The sequence below is a fragment of the Coloeus monedula genome, assembly GCF_965178545.1.
Source record: "Coloeus monedula genome assembly, chromosome: 7".
Taxonomy (NCBI): domain Eukaryota; kingdom Metazoa; phylum Chordata; class Aves; order Passeriformes; family Corvidae; genus Coloeus; species Coloeus monedula.
This window is the reverse complement of record NC_138787.1, coordinates 14,854,226-14,868,438: the sequence shown is the minus strand read 5'-3', so window position 1 is coordinate 14,868,438 and position 14,213 is coordinate 14,854,226. Positions and strand designations below refer to the sequence as shown.

Below are 14,213 nucleotides of genomic sequence, written 5' to 3'. Positions count from 1 at the left end.
AACATAGTGCTGTTTTGACAAATTTTTAACAGAAAAAGAGAGGGAGTGATTAGTTAAATAATTGAAAAATGAATAAAAGCAGAGATGAGAAGAAAGATTGTGAAGGAGGGAGAGATTAAGAATTAAGCAGAAGAAGGGAAAATAAGACAATTAGGAAAAGTGAACAAGAAAATGCAGTAAAGTCAGTGGAAGCAAATAATCAGATATGTATCTAGCTGAGGGTTTTATTTGGCACCTGTTGTCACAGTACCTGAACACATTTTATATATAATTAATAGGGATAGTGAAGTAAATTGTGTCTGGATGTTTGTGACACTTCCTGCTTGAGGTGATGGTGGTTTTTGGGGACATGGAGACGGGTAAACTCTAGAATGAGAAGGGGGTTCCCATGCTTCATAACTCCTTGCTGTGGAAAGATGCTCTGAGAAGAGCTTTGCACCACTTGAGATTCTGGATTTGGATGTTTATTTTATTCTGAGGTTGTTTGTTTTGTTTTGAGTGGGTTTTTTTAACTTTGTTTTGGTTTTTTCTCACTGGAAGGCTCTTTTGTAGGTAGCTATTTTGCACTGACAGGACTCTGTCAATCTTTTTTGGTGACTCTTTGACACTGACATTGCTGCAGAAGAGTGTGTATTAGAGACATTCACTATTTGCTCTTCGACCTTAACTGCAGAGAAATGTTATTTGGGAACATTTGTGGTAATATAAAGGCATCAAGCAAAAGGGGGGATATACAGAAGAGGGAAAAGGATGAAGAAAAGTGTTTTCAGCTTCTGAAAAAGGTTATAAATTATGGAGTAGATTCAGAAAACATTTGTAATCCCAAATACTTTAGGCAAAAATTTTAAAGCTATTTTGAAAATTTTTTGTAGCGTAGAATGTGGGACTATATGCATGTGTCTTAGTGGACAGGACTGCACAGTCCTGGCAGAGGAATATGTTAGCTATGGGCTGGCAACTTGTTTTTGAAAATTAAGCAGCTTGACTTCTAAAGTAAGACTACCTCAAATGCATATTTTGACAGAATTTCCCTGTGTGGTATAATATCTGTCCTAGTTCCTGGGACAGTATCCAGCCCGGAGGGACTGCTGGTTGCAAATACAGTCTTTGTGCTCTGCTAGGAACAACTAGAAAGCTTAAATTTCTATCTGTTTTGTAGCTATCTAGTATGCAAGTCACAGTTTCTGCATTGTCTTTCTGAACACTGTCTCTAATCTGCTGCTAGCCGCCATATTGACCTGTGAGTGAAGCAAAAAGAAAATTATTTTGTGATTAGGATTGCTCTTAGAGTTCTTAATTTTATGAGCCATAAGGAGTGTTGTGTACTAGTATCTATGGTATCAAGACTAGAACACACTCTAGGAAGTTTGTAAAGCTGGTATGGATGAGTCTGGAGAGTAAGTTAAGATTGTTGGTAAGGGGAGAAGCTAAAATGCTGTGGTTGACACTGGTGCCAAGAAGAGGAGACACATAAGTAATGAATAGAGCAAAAATGTCCCATCAGTACAATGTGGTGGAAAATTTCAAAGGACACAGGTGGTTGTTTTTTCTTTTAGTTCTAAAAAATGTGTATTCCCTCCTTTATCCCAGTTAAAATGCATTAAATACTTTTTATTTGAGGCAGTACTACAGAGCTGTTGATAAATGACCTTGAGTGCAATATTGCCTAATGTTTTCATCTTTTTTGCAGAAAGATCCAGATTACCTGAAGCTCTGGTTGGATAGTTTTGTATCTAGCTATGAACAGTTTCTGGATGTAGACTTTGAGAAGCTGCCAACGAGGTATGTAGAATTACAGACCTGTTCATCTTTCCCTGATATCTGAAACAAACCTGGCTGAGAGCTCTGTCTTGTTCAATGGCAGTGCTGCCTTTAAACAAAAGAAAGTTTTTTAGTTGTTGAGTGGCACTCCCATTCATTTGAAGGTCAAGTTGGGTTGCCAATGATGAAAATAGGCAAATACTGGTATTTGCATTTTATTAGGAAATTGGCATGAGTATTCCTTGTTCTTGCTCACAGAAACATAGTTGTTATTCCTTGTGCTCCTCATAATTTTTTTGAATAAGTATTCATTAAATGTTGCATATGAAATAGTATTAGTGTTTGCTGTTTGCATCAGCAGTGACTGAAGAGAAGCAAGATGTAGATAAAGAGTTTTATAATTTTATTTCAGGGGTTGCTTTAAGATTAAGGATGAATTAAATGCTTAATGAAAGATTTGGGTATCTGAACTGAAAACATTTAAAAATTAAAATATGCACCAGTTATAGACTTGAGAGTGATTTCCTTGCATCCATGAAGACTTCAGTTCAGGGTAAGAATATTGCTGACTTCCCTCATGTTGCTGACCAAAAGTTCCCACTTACAATCATGAGGGTCTATTGAAACCTAATTTCAGAGTTTCATATTTAGTATTTTCAACTTCTGGGCTGTGTTATCATGGTTATGTTTTCATGTCTAACTTTGAAAATGAGGAGTAAAAACTTAGGCATTGGATGTTTTCTCTTGCTTTTGAGGTGCTTGGGTGAACTAGGGGTTTTAAGAAAAATCAAATGTTATAGGATTCAGAATTTATGAGAACTGTTGTCAGTATTATAGCTGAGACCACTAATGGTGTTTGAAAGCAAAGAACGGTGCATGATGGCTGCACTCCAAGCCCTGTTGAAATCAATGGAAATTCTTTAATGGGCTTTGGATCAGATCCTGTTTGAAGTGCAAGTGATAGCCTCAACTGTTACAAGGAAGTGAAGAGTGCTGCAACTGGACCTCAGCAGACAAAACCTGGACTTCCCAGCTCTTTGTATTAAAATTTTCCTCATAATGCCTCTATGAATGTAAAATATGTAGTGCAATTACCAGCAAGCAAGACCTTCAAGTTAATTCTGTGCTCTTTCTGAAAATTTATTTCCTTGTAGTGTCAAAAATGCATCTTACTATGTTTAGTTTAGGAAAAGTTTTGTCCTTTGACACAGGTTATCTTTAACATACTATTTAGTATTGAAATACGAATGCTGGAAGAGAAGAATGTCTTGGTACTTTGAGTGTTTTTTAGTTTGTTTGTACTCTGAGTTCAAGTGGTTTTTAGTGTATGTGTTCATGGTTTTCACGTTGGATTTTTTTTCAGCAACATAAAGCTTAGTTATGCAGAACAGTAGCAGCATATTCATTGTGATAAATGGTGACTTTAGTGAGTGTAAAAATAATGTTTTTCTGAGGTTAATGACAGGATTAGTGATGTAGATAGGAAGCATGGAACCATGTGGATTTAAATTGTTTGCGTAACAGATGTAAAGAAAAAGCATCAAAACAACATAGGGATGAAGGCAGATCATTCCTGTGCTTTTATGTCTGCCTTAAAAATACCACTGCCATCAGATACTAGAATTAACAAAGAATAGCAGTTTCTGCCCATACTTGTATTTGTGATATAGTCAAGCATGTGAAAAGTGGCATCTTTCTGGTGTTTGTCAATTTGTACTGCAGACATTTACGTTGTGAAAACAGTAATACTGGGCCCATGGAAAAGAAATATAGGTCAGTGTGGAACCACCAAATGCTGATTTCCAGTGACTCCAGGGGCCAGAGGACCCTGTGGACTCACTTTTTTTTTTTTTTTTAACTGGTTTCCTTAATAGACAGCTAATTCTGTCTTTGGTCTTAAAAAAAAAAAAAAAAGGTGGTGCTAGCTAAAATGAGAAACTGACTGCACCAATATTTTTTCTCTCTGTTTTTTTTTTTTCTTTCTATAAATCTTGGTGTGTTTTACAGCTATATGGCTGAAAGACATTGTGTACTGAAGGGCTAATGCCAGGAAATAATGAGAAACTATTTAGGGAGAAGAAGGCTTTTACAGATTGCTGGACACAACTAACCTTTTGGAAGACAGGCATGAAATTTTGTGTCAGTCTAAAACATATGTGGGGTTTTTTAACATCCAAGAAAATACCACTTAAGAAATGTAAAGGTTCTATTACAGGTTTGGTTTTGGTTTTTTTTCCTGTCTGAAACAAAGACTCTTAATTGGCACTGTCACTTGCTGATTTAACTCATAAGAGTGTTTTTTCTATAAATTAGAATATGTAATTTCCTGAAGTCTGCTTTGGAAATGTGAAAGATGCTAAGCAATACAGAATTAGGAAACCTCTAAATATAGTGTATGAGTATATCCAGTGTTATGATTTGACTGTATAAGTAGAGCTTATACAGCTATGCAGTTTATAGGCTTATACAGCTTCAGTTCTACTCCTATCTTTGTGCATCTACTCTGTATGAAATGGCTCATTGATGACATTATTAATGATTTTGCTGAAAAGGCAGATATAGCTCTGCTGATGGGTTTGAGCATTGAGCACAAAAGACCAGCACACCTCTTTGCTCTTTCCCTCAAAACATGTATCCATGTCAGATGTATTTACCATAAAAAGGATATAACCTTTACCAGCTAGTGTGAGGATTTCTTTGCCTCATTGGAGAGGAATTGTCATTTGATTCAATACTTTAAAAAATAACAAAGGCCTCCAGAGTGTCGTCGTACTTTTTTTCTGCTTTTGGTTTGCATCATCTTGAGCAAAGGAGCTTAAAGGAAGCTCATGCAAAGTACCATAGAAACCATATTTTATTAACTTGCTGACTTCAAATCCACATAAAAATGGTGCAGAAATCATGATAGGAATGCTGATTACATGGTTGGTGTGATTACATGGTGATTGTTGAAAAGTAAAGCCTGGTTTGCTACAGCAGGTTGTTCCCAAGCCCTTACTGCCGGAGAAGAGTTCCCAGTGTGTGTGAGTTTGAGCTGTAGTAGGTGCATACAATGTGGAGGTGATTCAGTTCCCTTTCAGACACCTGACATTGCAGTCTATATGGCTGCATAACCACATTAATGTAATGAAGGAAATTATAAATAAAAAGAACCCAAGTGTGTCAAGTTCTTTCTCATATTTTTGACGTAGGATACCAGCAGTCAAATTAGAATGTCAAATAAGGTATGTTTTTTTATATTAATTTTTTTTTCATTCCTTTTGGAATACTTAGTTTAAACAGTGAGTCTTGTTGGAAAAAATTGGCACTACATGTTGACAAATGTAAGTCTTAGGTTTCTTTGGTGGTATAGTAGTAATTCGCTCTGGGGTAAAAAAAGCTTGATTATTTATAAATATTTGTATTTATTTATATACTCTATAGTGTATTCATTTTGAGTAATCCCAATTAGGATTTCTCATGCTGGTCTCACATGAGGCATGGGTTCTCATGGGTTGTGCAATAGCACAGACGGGCAGCTACTGCAAAGAAAACATTCTTTGGGATGTGAGGCATGAAGGGTATGCTGTTTGCTCTCTTGTAAAGCATTTCATGATCTTACTGAAAAAGACTTGTTGGCCATTTTAGGGAATTAACTTCTGGAGATATGATTTCAGCTGTCAAAAATTATGGTTTTCCTAATACTGAGAGGGAATTACCAGAATCTGAAATACAGAATCTGAATTTTCAGATTATGAGGATCCACACTTGTAGTTCCAGAGATTATGGATCTGATGGCATCTTCAGGGGTGAAGTTGCTATCACAGAAATCAAAATTCCTTTCTTGGCATTTGTATTTGAAAAAAACCAGTTGCTCTCAGTTTTGTGGTTAGTGTTGCTATCAGTTTAGAGCCGAGGCTATAAAATTTGTGTTACAACTTTCTGAATCCCTTGGATTCTGAATTCCACGATCTGAAAAGCAAATTGCACAACTCTGTGAAGAGGCAAGGGAAGGAACAGTAGGTGGTCATCTGTATAAATATAGGTAACATTTGTTTTCTAGGATATGGAAGCTTTCTGTCACTTATACCCATCTAGATGTTTTACCAAGTGGAGTCTCTGATTTTCCCTCCTGTAAAGACTTCCTTTTCAACATTAGAAGCTAAACAATGGATTGTTCCCATTTTCCTCAAATAATATCTATCATGTTGTGTAGGGTTAGTCATTGCATTTCTACATGCTTTTTTTGTGCTTTTTTCTTGCCCAGATGTACGTATGCAATGGTCACATTAATGAGGTTTTGAGCTAGCTGAATTTTTTTGTTGTGACTTTCCTGTGGGTTTGTTCGTATTGAAGGCTTTTGTAAGCTGTGAGGCTCTTGCTTGTGTCTTCCTTTTTCTGCACAGAGTTCATAGAGGATGTGTCAGGGTAAATAGCTACTGGCAAAGGCTAACTCTTTTTAGCATGTGCAACAGTGGATAAACAGTCTTCATCCCAAAAGATGTTCTAACAGACCTGTAGATTTCTATACTGTTACTGAAATGGGTTTCCTTTTGGTTGTTCCTGGATCATTTTCTTATTTGGTTTTGGATCACTGGAAAAAAAAAAAAACAAAACACAACTAAACCCATTCTTTTCCTCATGTCTTGGTTCTCACTGGGATGTTTCTAAAAATGTTTTAGTTTGCAGAAAACAATAGGCAAGATAATTTTGTATGGCTTTTTGAAATTTATGTAAGGACGACATGAGGTTCAATGTGGATGAATACCAACTGGGCTTCAATCACTGTGTAATAATTGGCATCTCATTTATTTGGACACACTTAATCTTCGGTAGAAAGTTGAAGACGTTCTTCCAAATATGTTTTGTTCTCATGTTTCCTTCCATTGTGGCTGTCCTTAGGGATTTCCCAGGCCACCTGTTTACCTGATGAAGATCATGCAATTTGTTTGTGGCAATTAAGTCAGCTCATTGCATGGAGGGGGATTTAGGAATCTGCTTAATGAATTTTTTATCACTTTTCTTTTTAAATGTAGTTCATTGCTGGGGAAAAGGAAGCTCAGGTTGGTGTATTGCCAACAGATGCTTCCTTGTGGTTCATTAGGAAGTGTTTGTGATCTGTCAGTTGGGTGACCTTTCCCATAGATAGTGGAACACTGCATGAGTTCATGGAAATCGATTGGCAGCTTGTCTTTTGTATGATTAACAATTTTGTGTCTGGATCTTTTCATTAGGGTGGATGACGTTCCTCCAGGAATATCACTGCTTCCTGATAACATTCTTCAGGTCGTCAGGCTCCAGTTGCTACAGTGTGTCCAGAAAATGTCAGATGGCCTGGAAGAGCAGCAGCAGGCTCTGTCACTTTTACTTGTGAAATTCTTTATCATCCTTTGCAGGTATTTGTTCTAATTGTTACTTCAGCAAGACTATTGTTTTGTTTAAGAAATCTTGATGCAGCCTATAAATATAGATTTCAATGACATGTACAATGTGATTTGACGCTTTCCCAGTAGAAACAGAAAAACTACACTTCTCACAATCTTCAAAATAAAGGCAGAGGGAATAAAAGAGAGAGAAGGGAGCAATGCAATCATCTTAGCAATAATGTTTGTGATAGGAATAGAAGGGGATTAAATGCTAAATTCCTTGTAGTTATAGAAGATAAATCTCTGGGAATTCAAGATATGATGTTCCTGGTATAAGAAATACTTTTAAAAGAAAAGGTGCACTCTAACAAGTGTTAGCTATGAAATAACTTGAGAGAATTGTACAGGAAGAACTGTTTCACATTCTTAACATGGTTATAATTCCATTAACAGCTTGTGAAACTTATTACACTACTCATGCAGCTGATTTCCTTCTGAAGCTTATGCCTGATAGTGTAATTCTGTTGACACAAATGAATAAACTGATTTTAACGATCTATTCCTTGCTGTTTCTTCAGTTTTCTGTTGCAAAGTGCATTTAGAGAGAGGAAGGGAATAAAATATAATAGAGAATCTCCTTTACTGAGGAGTGTTTGAAGCAGCATTTTTTAATACTTTGGCTCTTCTTACCTCTGGAACAGAGAGCTGAATGGCAGTGTGTAAGTATCCTGGAATACTGAATGTAAGGTGAATAGATGGTGGTAATGTGTTTCTAAATTAAAAACTGTTGTCACCTTTACTTCCTGAGAAGCTCTGCTACGTCATCACTTTGGTGTCTGATCTTTGTGACTTCAAAATTGAGAAATTCTTTGTTGTTGTTGGGATTTTTTCTTAAAATAATTTATTAGGTGTTTTCCTCCAGAGAATTTAAAGTGAATCAATGTTTCTAGGTAATATGTTTACTAAAGTTCTAGAAAGTGTATGAACTAGTAAAGTGGAAGTTATTCTTTGTTATCAGATGCCATTTCTGAGCTTTCTATTTAGGGTGTCCTGGGAATCTGCTTAACCTCTGAAACCCCAAATTCCAGATGGAATTGGCCTGCAGCAGGGTGACTTGAACCTTTCTTCCTGTTAGACGAAAACTTGTGAACTCTGTAACTGTGACAGAAGTAAACATTTAAGTATGTGCAGTCTTTTAGAGAGTATTTTTGAAATGCTGGTATACTTTTGTATGAATATAGACAGAATGCTCAAACATTGTTTGAACTAGCTTCAGATGAACTGTGTACAATGCTGTGGTTTTTATGTCGTCTTCACAGGAATTTGGCTAATGTGGAAGAGATTGGGATGTGTTCATACATTAACCATGTTATCACCATGACTACGTTATACATTCAACAGGTACGTGGTTAACAATTCTCATCTGTTTTTCTGCCATCTGATACTTCCTGCTCCTCGTTATGTGGTCTGCTCTTTCAGTAATAGTGTTATATGGAGAACAATTCATAGGCTCAGAACCGTTCTGGAGGAGATTAAGGTTAATTTTCAACTTCTGGAAATTTTCTGATCATAGCTTTCTTTTTCTCCTCAGTTAAAAAGCAAAACAAAAGAAAAAGAAGTGGAAGATCAGACCCCAATAGAAGAATTTGTGAGACATGCATTGGCTTTCTGTGAAAGTCTCTATGATCCATATCGAAACTGGAGGCAGCGAATTGCAGGGTATGTGTGGACTAGGACAGGATTGTAAATACTGTGGTTTATGAGAGCTATAACCATGACTCAGAAGAATCACACCTCAGAAACATGTTATGCTTTCTCAAACTGGATATGATTTAAATAAATTTCAAAAATTATAATACATTTACTGTTAGTATAAAAGTTAAAATTAAATCTGAGAATATACTAAGGGGCAATTGGTTGTAACTAACCACCACAAAGGTGCTTACATTGCTCTCTCCTTCCGAAAACTGGCCATTTTTCTAAACTGGCAGAACAAAGAAGCCAAAAGGAATGTGGTGGTCAGACTTGCTCAAACTAGGGCAAAAGAAGTTATTGAAGTCTACAGTGTAGATTAAGTTTCATCTTTGAAAATAAGTTTGTAAATATATCAGTAGAATTGCATCCCTTTCATTTGATGGTGCGTTCCCTCCAGCCTGATGAACCCATAATAATGTTTTGTGCCCATTTAAAATTGCTTGGTTGAGAAATTTGGCAGTCTAGCTGCTGGCTTAGTTATAATATGCATGGACTAAATAAGAGATTGCTGGCTTTTTCATTTTATTTTTTTAACTAAACCATTTTGTAAAATTTAAAGTATTTCTAGGTGCAGACTGAATATGGGATTAGCTGTGATTCATGTTTTCAGGATGAAATACTACTTCACTATTCTTTTTCCTCCTGTAGGCAAAAGATAACTCCTGATTTTTGGCAGTGTTTCCTATTATGTCATATTATAGTTTCATATTATAAGTCATAAATTAATAAATAAGTCATAAAGGTATCATATCTAATTTCTTTGGCATATGTTTTTTAATGTAATTGCAGACGTTTGATTAGTACAGTTGAAAGGAGCAGACAGAAGTATAAACCAGCTTCCCTCACTGTTGAGTTTGTCCCTTTCTTTTACCGTAAGTATTACTGACAGCCTGTTAATAAATAGTCTTCTTTAGAGGAATGAACTTAATGACTCCAAGTAATTTTCTCCTAGGCGTGCCTGATAATGTAAAAGTCCCTTACTTGCTTTCTGAGGCTGAATGAAGTGGGTTGCTTTGGTTGCTTGTTGTTTGTACTTGTTTTTTGCTCTGAGCACCACTATTTTTCCATTTCTGCTCATCTTTGAAAGCCTTTTTCTTTATTTCTAGACTTTATTTTGGTGCCTAACATGGTTTAATAGGGTTGGTTCTGTGAATTGCCAACTTTTCCATTTATTATGGTGCATAGTGATTGCTCGTGAGATCCCTCTAGTAACTGTGCTGATAACTCTCATGGAAGAATAATCTTAGGAGACTGTTCATGCAGTTCTGTCTCTTTAATATGATTTAACAGCTAGAAAAGATGAAACTCTGTGCCATTCAACTAGTGAATGCTCCTTGGCCTTGAGTTTGGAAAACACTTTTCTCTCTGGTTAAGTCATTAAATATCATGATGGCTACTTTGGAATTCATGTGTTCTTACCATTACAGACTGTTTGTGTGGAAAAGAAGGATTTACATGTCCATATTCTGTACTTAAATCTCAGGAATGTGGGATGCCCAGGTAGTTTGTCAGTTTAACATACCAAAATGCTAGTACTACAGAATTGAAGCAGCAGGAATAAGCGGGAGGGATGGGGAGTGGAGTGAAATCAGTCCTTTTTGCAACTATCCATTAACTTGGTTGTAACTGAAAATTGAAAGAAAAGGTTCTATTCCTGGAGTGGTAGCATTTATGAATTTGATTCTTCTAGGTTTGAGTCACAGCTCCTGTTCCTTGAGACTCCATTGCTGTGTACAAAAAAAATAGGATAGTTGCCAAAAAGACTGAATTGTCGATGTCAGTAAAATGCCCATATCTTCATGCCAGAGCACTGGAAACCCACTCTAAAGGCTGCTACTGACAAATGTCATCTCTAGGTTCTCTCCTCTCCATTCAGTGCATTGCACTGTGGTTTCTCCTAAGTCTCTTAAATATCATATAATGTGACCAAGCTAAAAGTGTGCTAATTAGCAGGCAGATGCTCATCTGCTTGTTGGCCAACTCGTAGAAAGGACAGAGTTAGAATTTGCTGAGCATGTGCCTTAAGTGTTCTGCCATGCCAGGACTAATTTGAGGGAGGGTGGTTTCAGTCTACCACCCCTAACAATTTATTCATGGTCTGCTAGGTACTGCTTTTTTCAATTTGCCTGAGGCTCTACAAAGATCCAGAGGCTTTAAGTCAAGGAGTGGTGGTACCAGCTCACTAACTGTGATCATATAAGCTTGGTTCTGTTTGGAGAACTGATTTAAAAAACAGCTCTGCAATCTTCATTTAAAACAGGCTTAGACATTTAGTATATAGTCAGAAATCTTACTTGCCAATAATTGGTATTTCCAAAAATAATCCTTTCTAGTTTCTTGCAGCTGCATTAGGTCTAGTGTTATTGCTATAGCAACAATATCCAGGTTATATCTATTGCTAAGAAGAGTTCTTGAGGCTGTTTAGGACTAATTTCTATCAGATAGGACAAGAGGAGAGATGCAGGGTAGTTGTTGTTAAAGAGATTACTGCTAGAAAGGTTACAGATCTGCACAGGATTCTCTGGCACTCTGCCTTAAAGTCAGCAAACTCAGGGACTGGTTTTTTTGAGCTACCTGCACTGCATATGGCATCAGACTTTCTATGCCAAAATTTCTCTGAACTTTGTCATGCTTGGTAACTGGTTGTGTGTTAGCACGTCCTTCTGTTTCTCATTAGTATGGACAAAATGGGCTTCTTTTTACATTATGAATCAAGATCAAAAGTTGTATGTCTATAGTTCTGAAAGCTGGCATGGAAAGTTTTATGTGAGCTGAAGGTGTGGCCCTGTGAATTCCTGATAAATGTGGTCATGTTGTGTTACTTTGATAATGCTGGAGTTGGTATGTTTGTGTCTGAGTTATGTAAAAGGAAGTGGAGATGATACAGTTGAAATCTTTTTTAATTTGTATGATGACAGGGAATATAGGAGGGTTTTTTGTTATTTCATTTGTTGGTGGGGTTGTTTTGAGGAAAATCTCCTTTTTATTTAATCAGAGTGCTTTCAAGAAAGTGAACATCTCAAGGAAAGCCTAAAATGTTGCCTGCTACACCTCTTTGGAGCTATTGTGGCTGGTGGTCAGGTAAGGATACTCTAAACTTTTCAGTTGCTGAAACCTCCAAATGCTTGTTTCTTGTTTAAGGCTTTTAAATACTCCATAACTTGTAAATGAGAAGAATTTATTACAGATGGTTAATTCTTTTGGCCTTATGAACTTCGGGATCGTTCTGTGCAATACTACCTAAACGCTAAAAGCTGGGTCCTGATTTCAAGTAACAGTAGAAGTTTGCTGTTAAGAACAGCTACATGTTCATATGAACTTACTGTAATATTTAAAAGAAGAAATGTGGGTGACTTGATTAGGGATTTCCACCTGCAGAGATGAAAGTTTTGTGTTCATGAGCATGAAATTGATCTAGCTTACTTCCCAGTGCTGACAGTAAGCTGTTTTCAGTAGGAGGCATGGGGTCTTTACAGCTTGGAAGCTGTTGAAAGTCTTTGAAAGGGTTTGAGGAAAAGAGGGTATTCAGCAGCAGCAGCAAAGCCAACATCCACTTTCTTGCCTGACTTCTGTAATGTCCTACTTAGTCTGGTCACAAGCAGCTGCTACATCTGATGATCTTGGAGAGAGTGTTTTTAAAGGTTGCCAGGGAGCTGCAAAGCCAGGCTCTGCTCCATCAGGGCAGTCAAGCTGAGGCTAGGCAGGATGGCCAGAAGAAGTTGACCTGACTGGCAAAAGGTGCGATCCCACTATACCCAGACAGAGTGATGGGAGCAGGCGTGGTGGCAGGAACCAGGATCAACCAGCCCAGCCTACTAGACAAGACTGTTGTGATAAAGCCTAAAGTCAAGCCAGGAAGTCTGGTCAGCACATCAGAGCAAGGGTTAGCTTTACCAGTGGTAACTGGAGTCAGTCAAGAGGCCCGTGGTTGCCAGCCCCATCCATAGCCATGAAGCAGGGCTAAGGTCCAGCTGGGCAGTCGGGTCAGTGGGTCAGGTTCAAGTCACGACATGGCCAGGCATGGCCATGGCTGCAGTGTAGATCAGACAGGTAAAAGGTTGAGAGCCAAAGCTGGAATGCAGCTCCCTACAGAGGGCAGGGAGTTCCTGACAGAGCTTCTCAAAGTTCACCACAAGCCTGGCTTCCTGTCCCTGAGCCTATGCAGTCAGGCCCCCAGGAAGAAAGGTGAGGAAATGCACTCGGGGCCCAGACAAACATTTGCTAATTACTATGTTCTTATCACATGTTCTAAAGTATCATCAATCTCATAATCTAAAATGAAAACTCAGGTGAAGGTTTGCCTCAAATTAGCAGTTTATCAAGGCTGCCTTGCAAGAATTTTATAACACATATTTAAATTGTATTTCCTTTTCTACATAAGCATTCCCTTCGTAAAAGAGAGTCTATTTAAGTGAATGAGATGGGATGCATTTCATCTGTAGCCATCAACATAATCCAAATAGAATGTTTCTTATTTAACAACTACATAGCATTAGTATATATAATAATGCATATTGCATGATTCAGATGTCTCAGGTAGACACAGCTGGTTTGAAGTGGTTTAAATTCTTCTAAATTCATTCATTTTTCTTGATAATTTTTTTGCCGTAATGGGTTTCAGAGGAATGCTCTTCAAGCAGTATCTCCTGCCACCATGGAAGTCTTGATGCGTGTTTTAGCAGACTGTGACAACTGGGATGACAGAAACCCTGAGGAAGTGAGCAGGAAGGCAGAGCTGACTCTGAAGTGCCTGACAGAAGTTGTCCATATCCTCCTAACCAGCAGTTCTGACCAGCGCCAAGTTGAGACAAGTACAATATTGGAGAACTATTTCAAGTTGCTTAATTCAGACCATTCAGCCTTACCTAATCCAAGGCGATGCAGGCAGTGGGAGAGCAGATTCATAGCACTACAGATCCAAATGCTGAGTGAGTACCCAGTTCCTTTCAATATTTCTTGACAATAACTCTGAAGCAAAAATGTTGACTTCGCTAAGCAACTGAAAAATTTCTAACATTTCTTCTTAGATATTTCTTGTTTAATCATTTACTAAAAAAAAAACCTGAAGAAACCATATCAGACTGCTACCATTTAACCAGAGTGTCAAGGTTGATAGACTGAAAGTCTCCATTAAAAGAGAAAAACTTTGCTAGGCAACAAGTGACACTTATCAGAACCTTAGTAATTGCAGAATAAGACTGTTCTGTAATAAAACAGCCATGTGGTGCTGTTTTGTGATAGTTTGATTTTCAAATGGCATTGTTGTAAACATTGGCCAGAAGTAATAGTCTGAAAGAGCTGGGTATAAGTCTTTGGGTATGAATGCAGGGGTTTGAGTTTTTTCCATTTTGG

General features: G+C 37.5%; 1 protein-coding gene across 7 annotated transcripts in view; it reads left to right on the top strand.

Annotated features, from left to right (window-relative positions):
- NBEAL1 (neurobeachin like 1) overlaps window positions 1-14,213 on the top strand; it is an 80,174-nt gene that overhangs the window by 13,514 nt on the left and 52,447 nt on the right. For 5 of the 7 annotated variants that reach the window (XR_014226597.1, XR_014226598.1, XM_082285520.1 and 2 more), the window contains exons 3-9: window positions 1,691-1,782; window positions 6,975-7,136; window positions 8,426-8,507; window positions 8,698-8,825; window positions 9,651-9,733; window positions 11,857-11,942; window positions 13,483-13,789. Coding sequence is in view for 5 of the 7 variants with exons in the window: in XM_082285520.1 (XP_082141646.1) it covers window positions 1,691-1,782; window positions 6,975-7,136; window positions 8,426-8,507; window positions 8,698-8,825; window positions 9,651-9,733; window positions 11,857-11,942; window positions 13,483-13,789 (940 nt within the window). In the remaining 2 variants the exon portion in view is untranslated. Of the gene's footprint in view, window positions 1-1,690; window positions 1,783-6,974; window positions 7,137-7,702; window positions 7,826-8,425; window positions 8,508-8,697; window positions 8,826-9,650; window positions 9,734-11,856; window positions 11,943-13,482; window positions 13,790-14,213 lie in introns of those variants that run through there. The other 2 variants (XM_082285521.1, XM_082285522.1) reach the window with 2 other exon arrangements.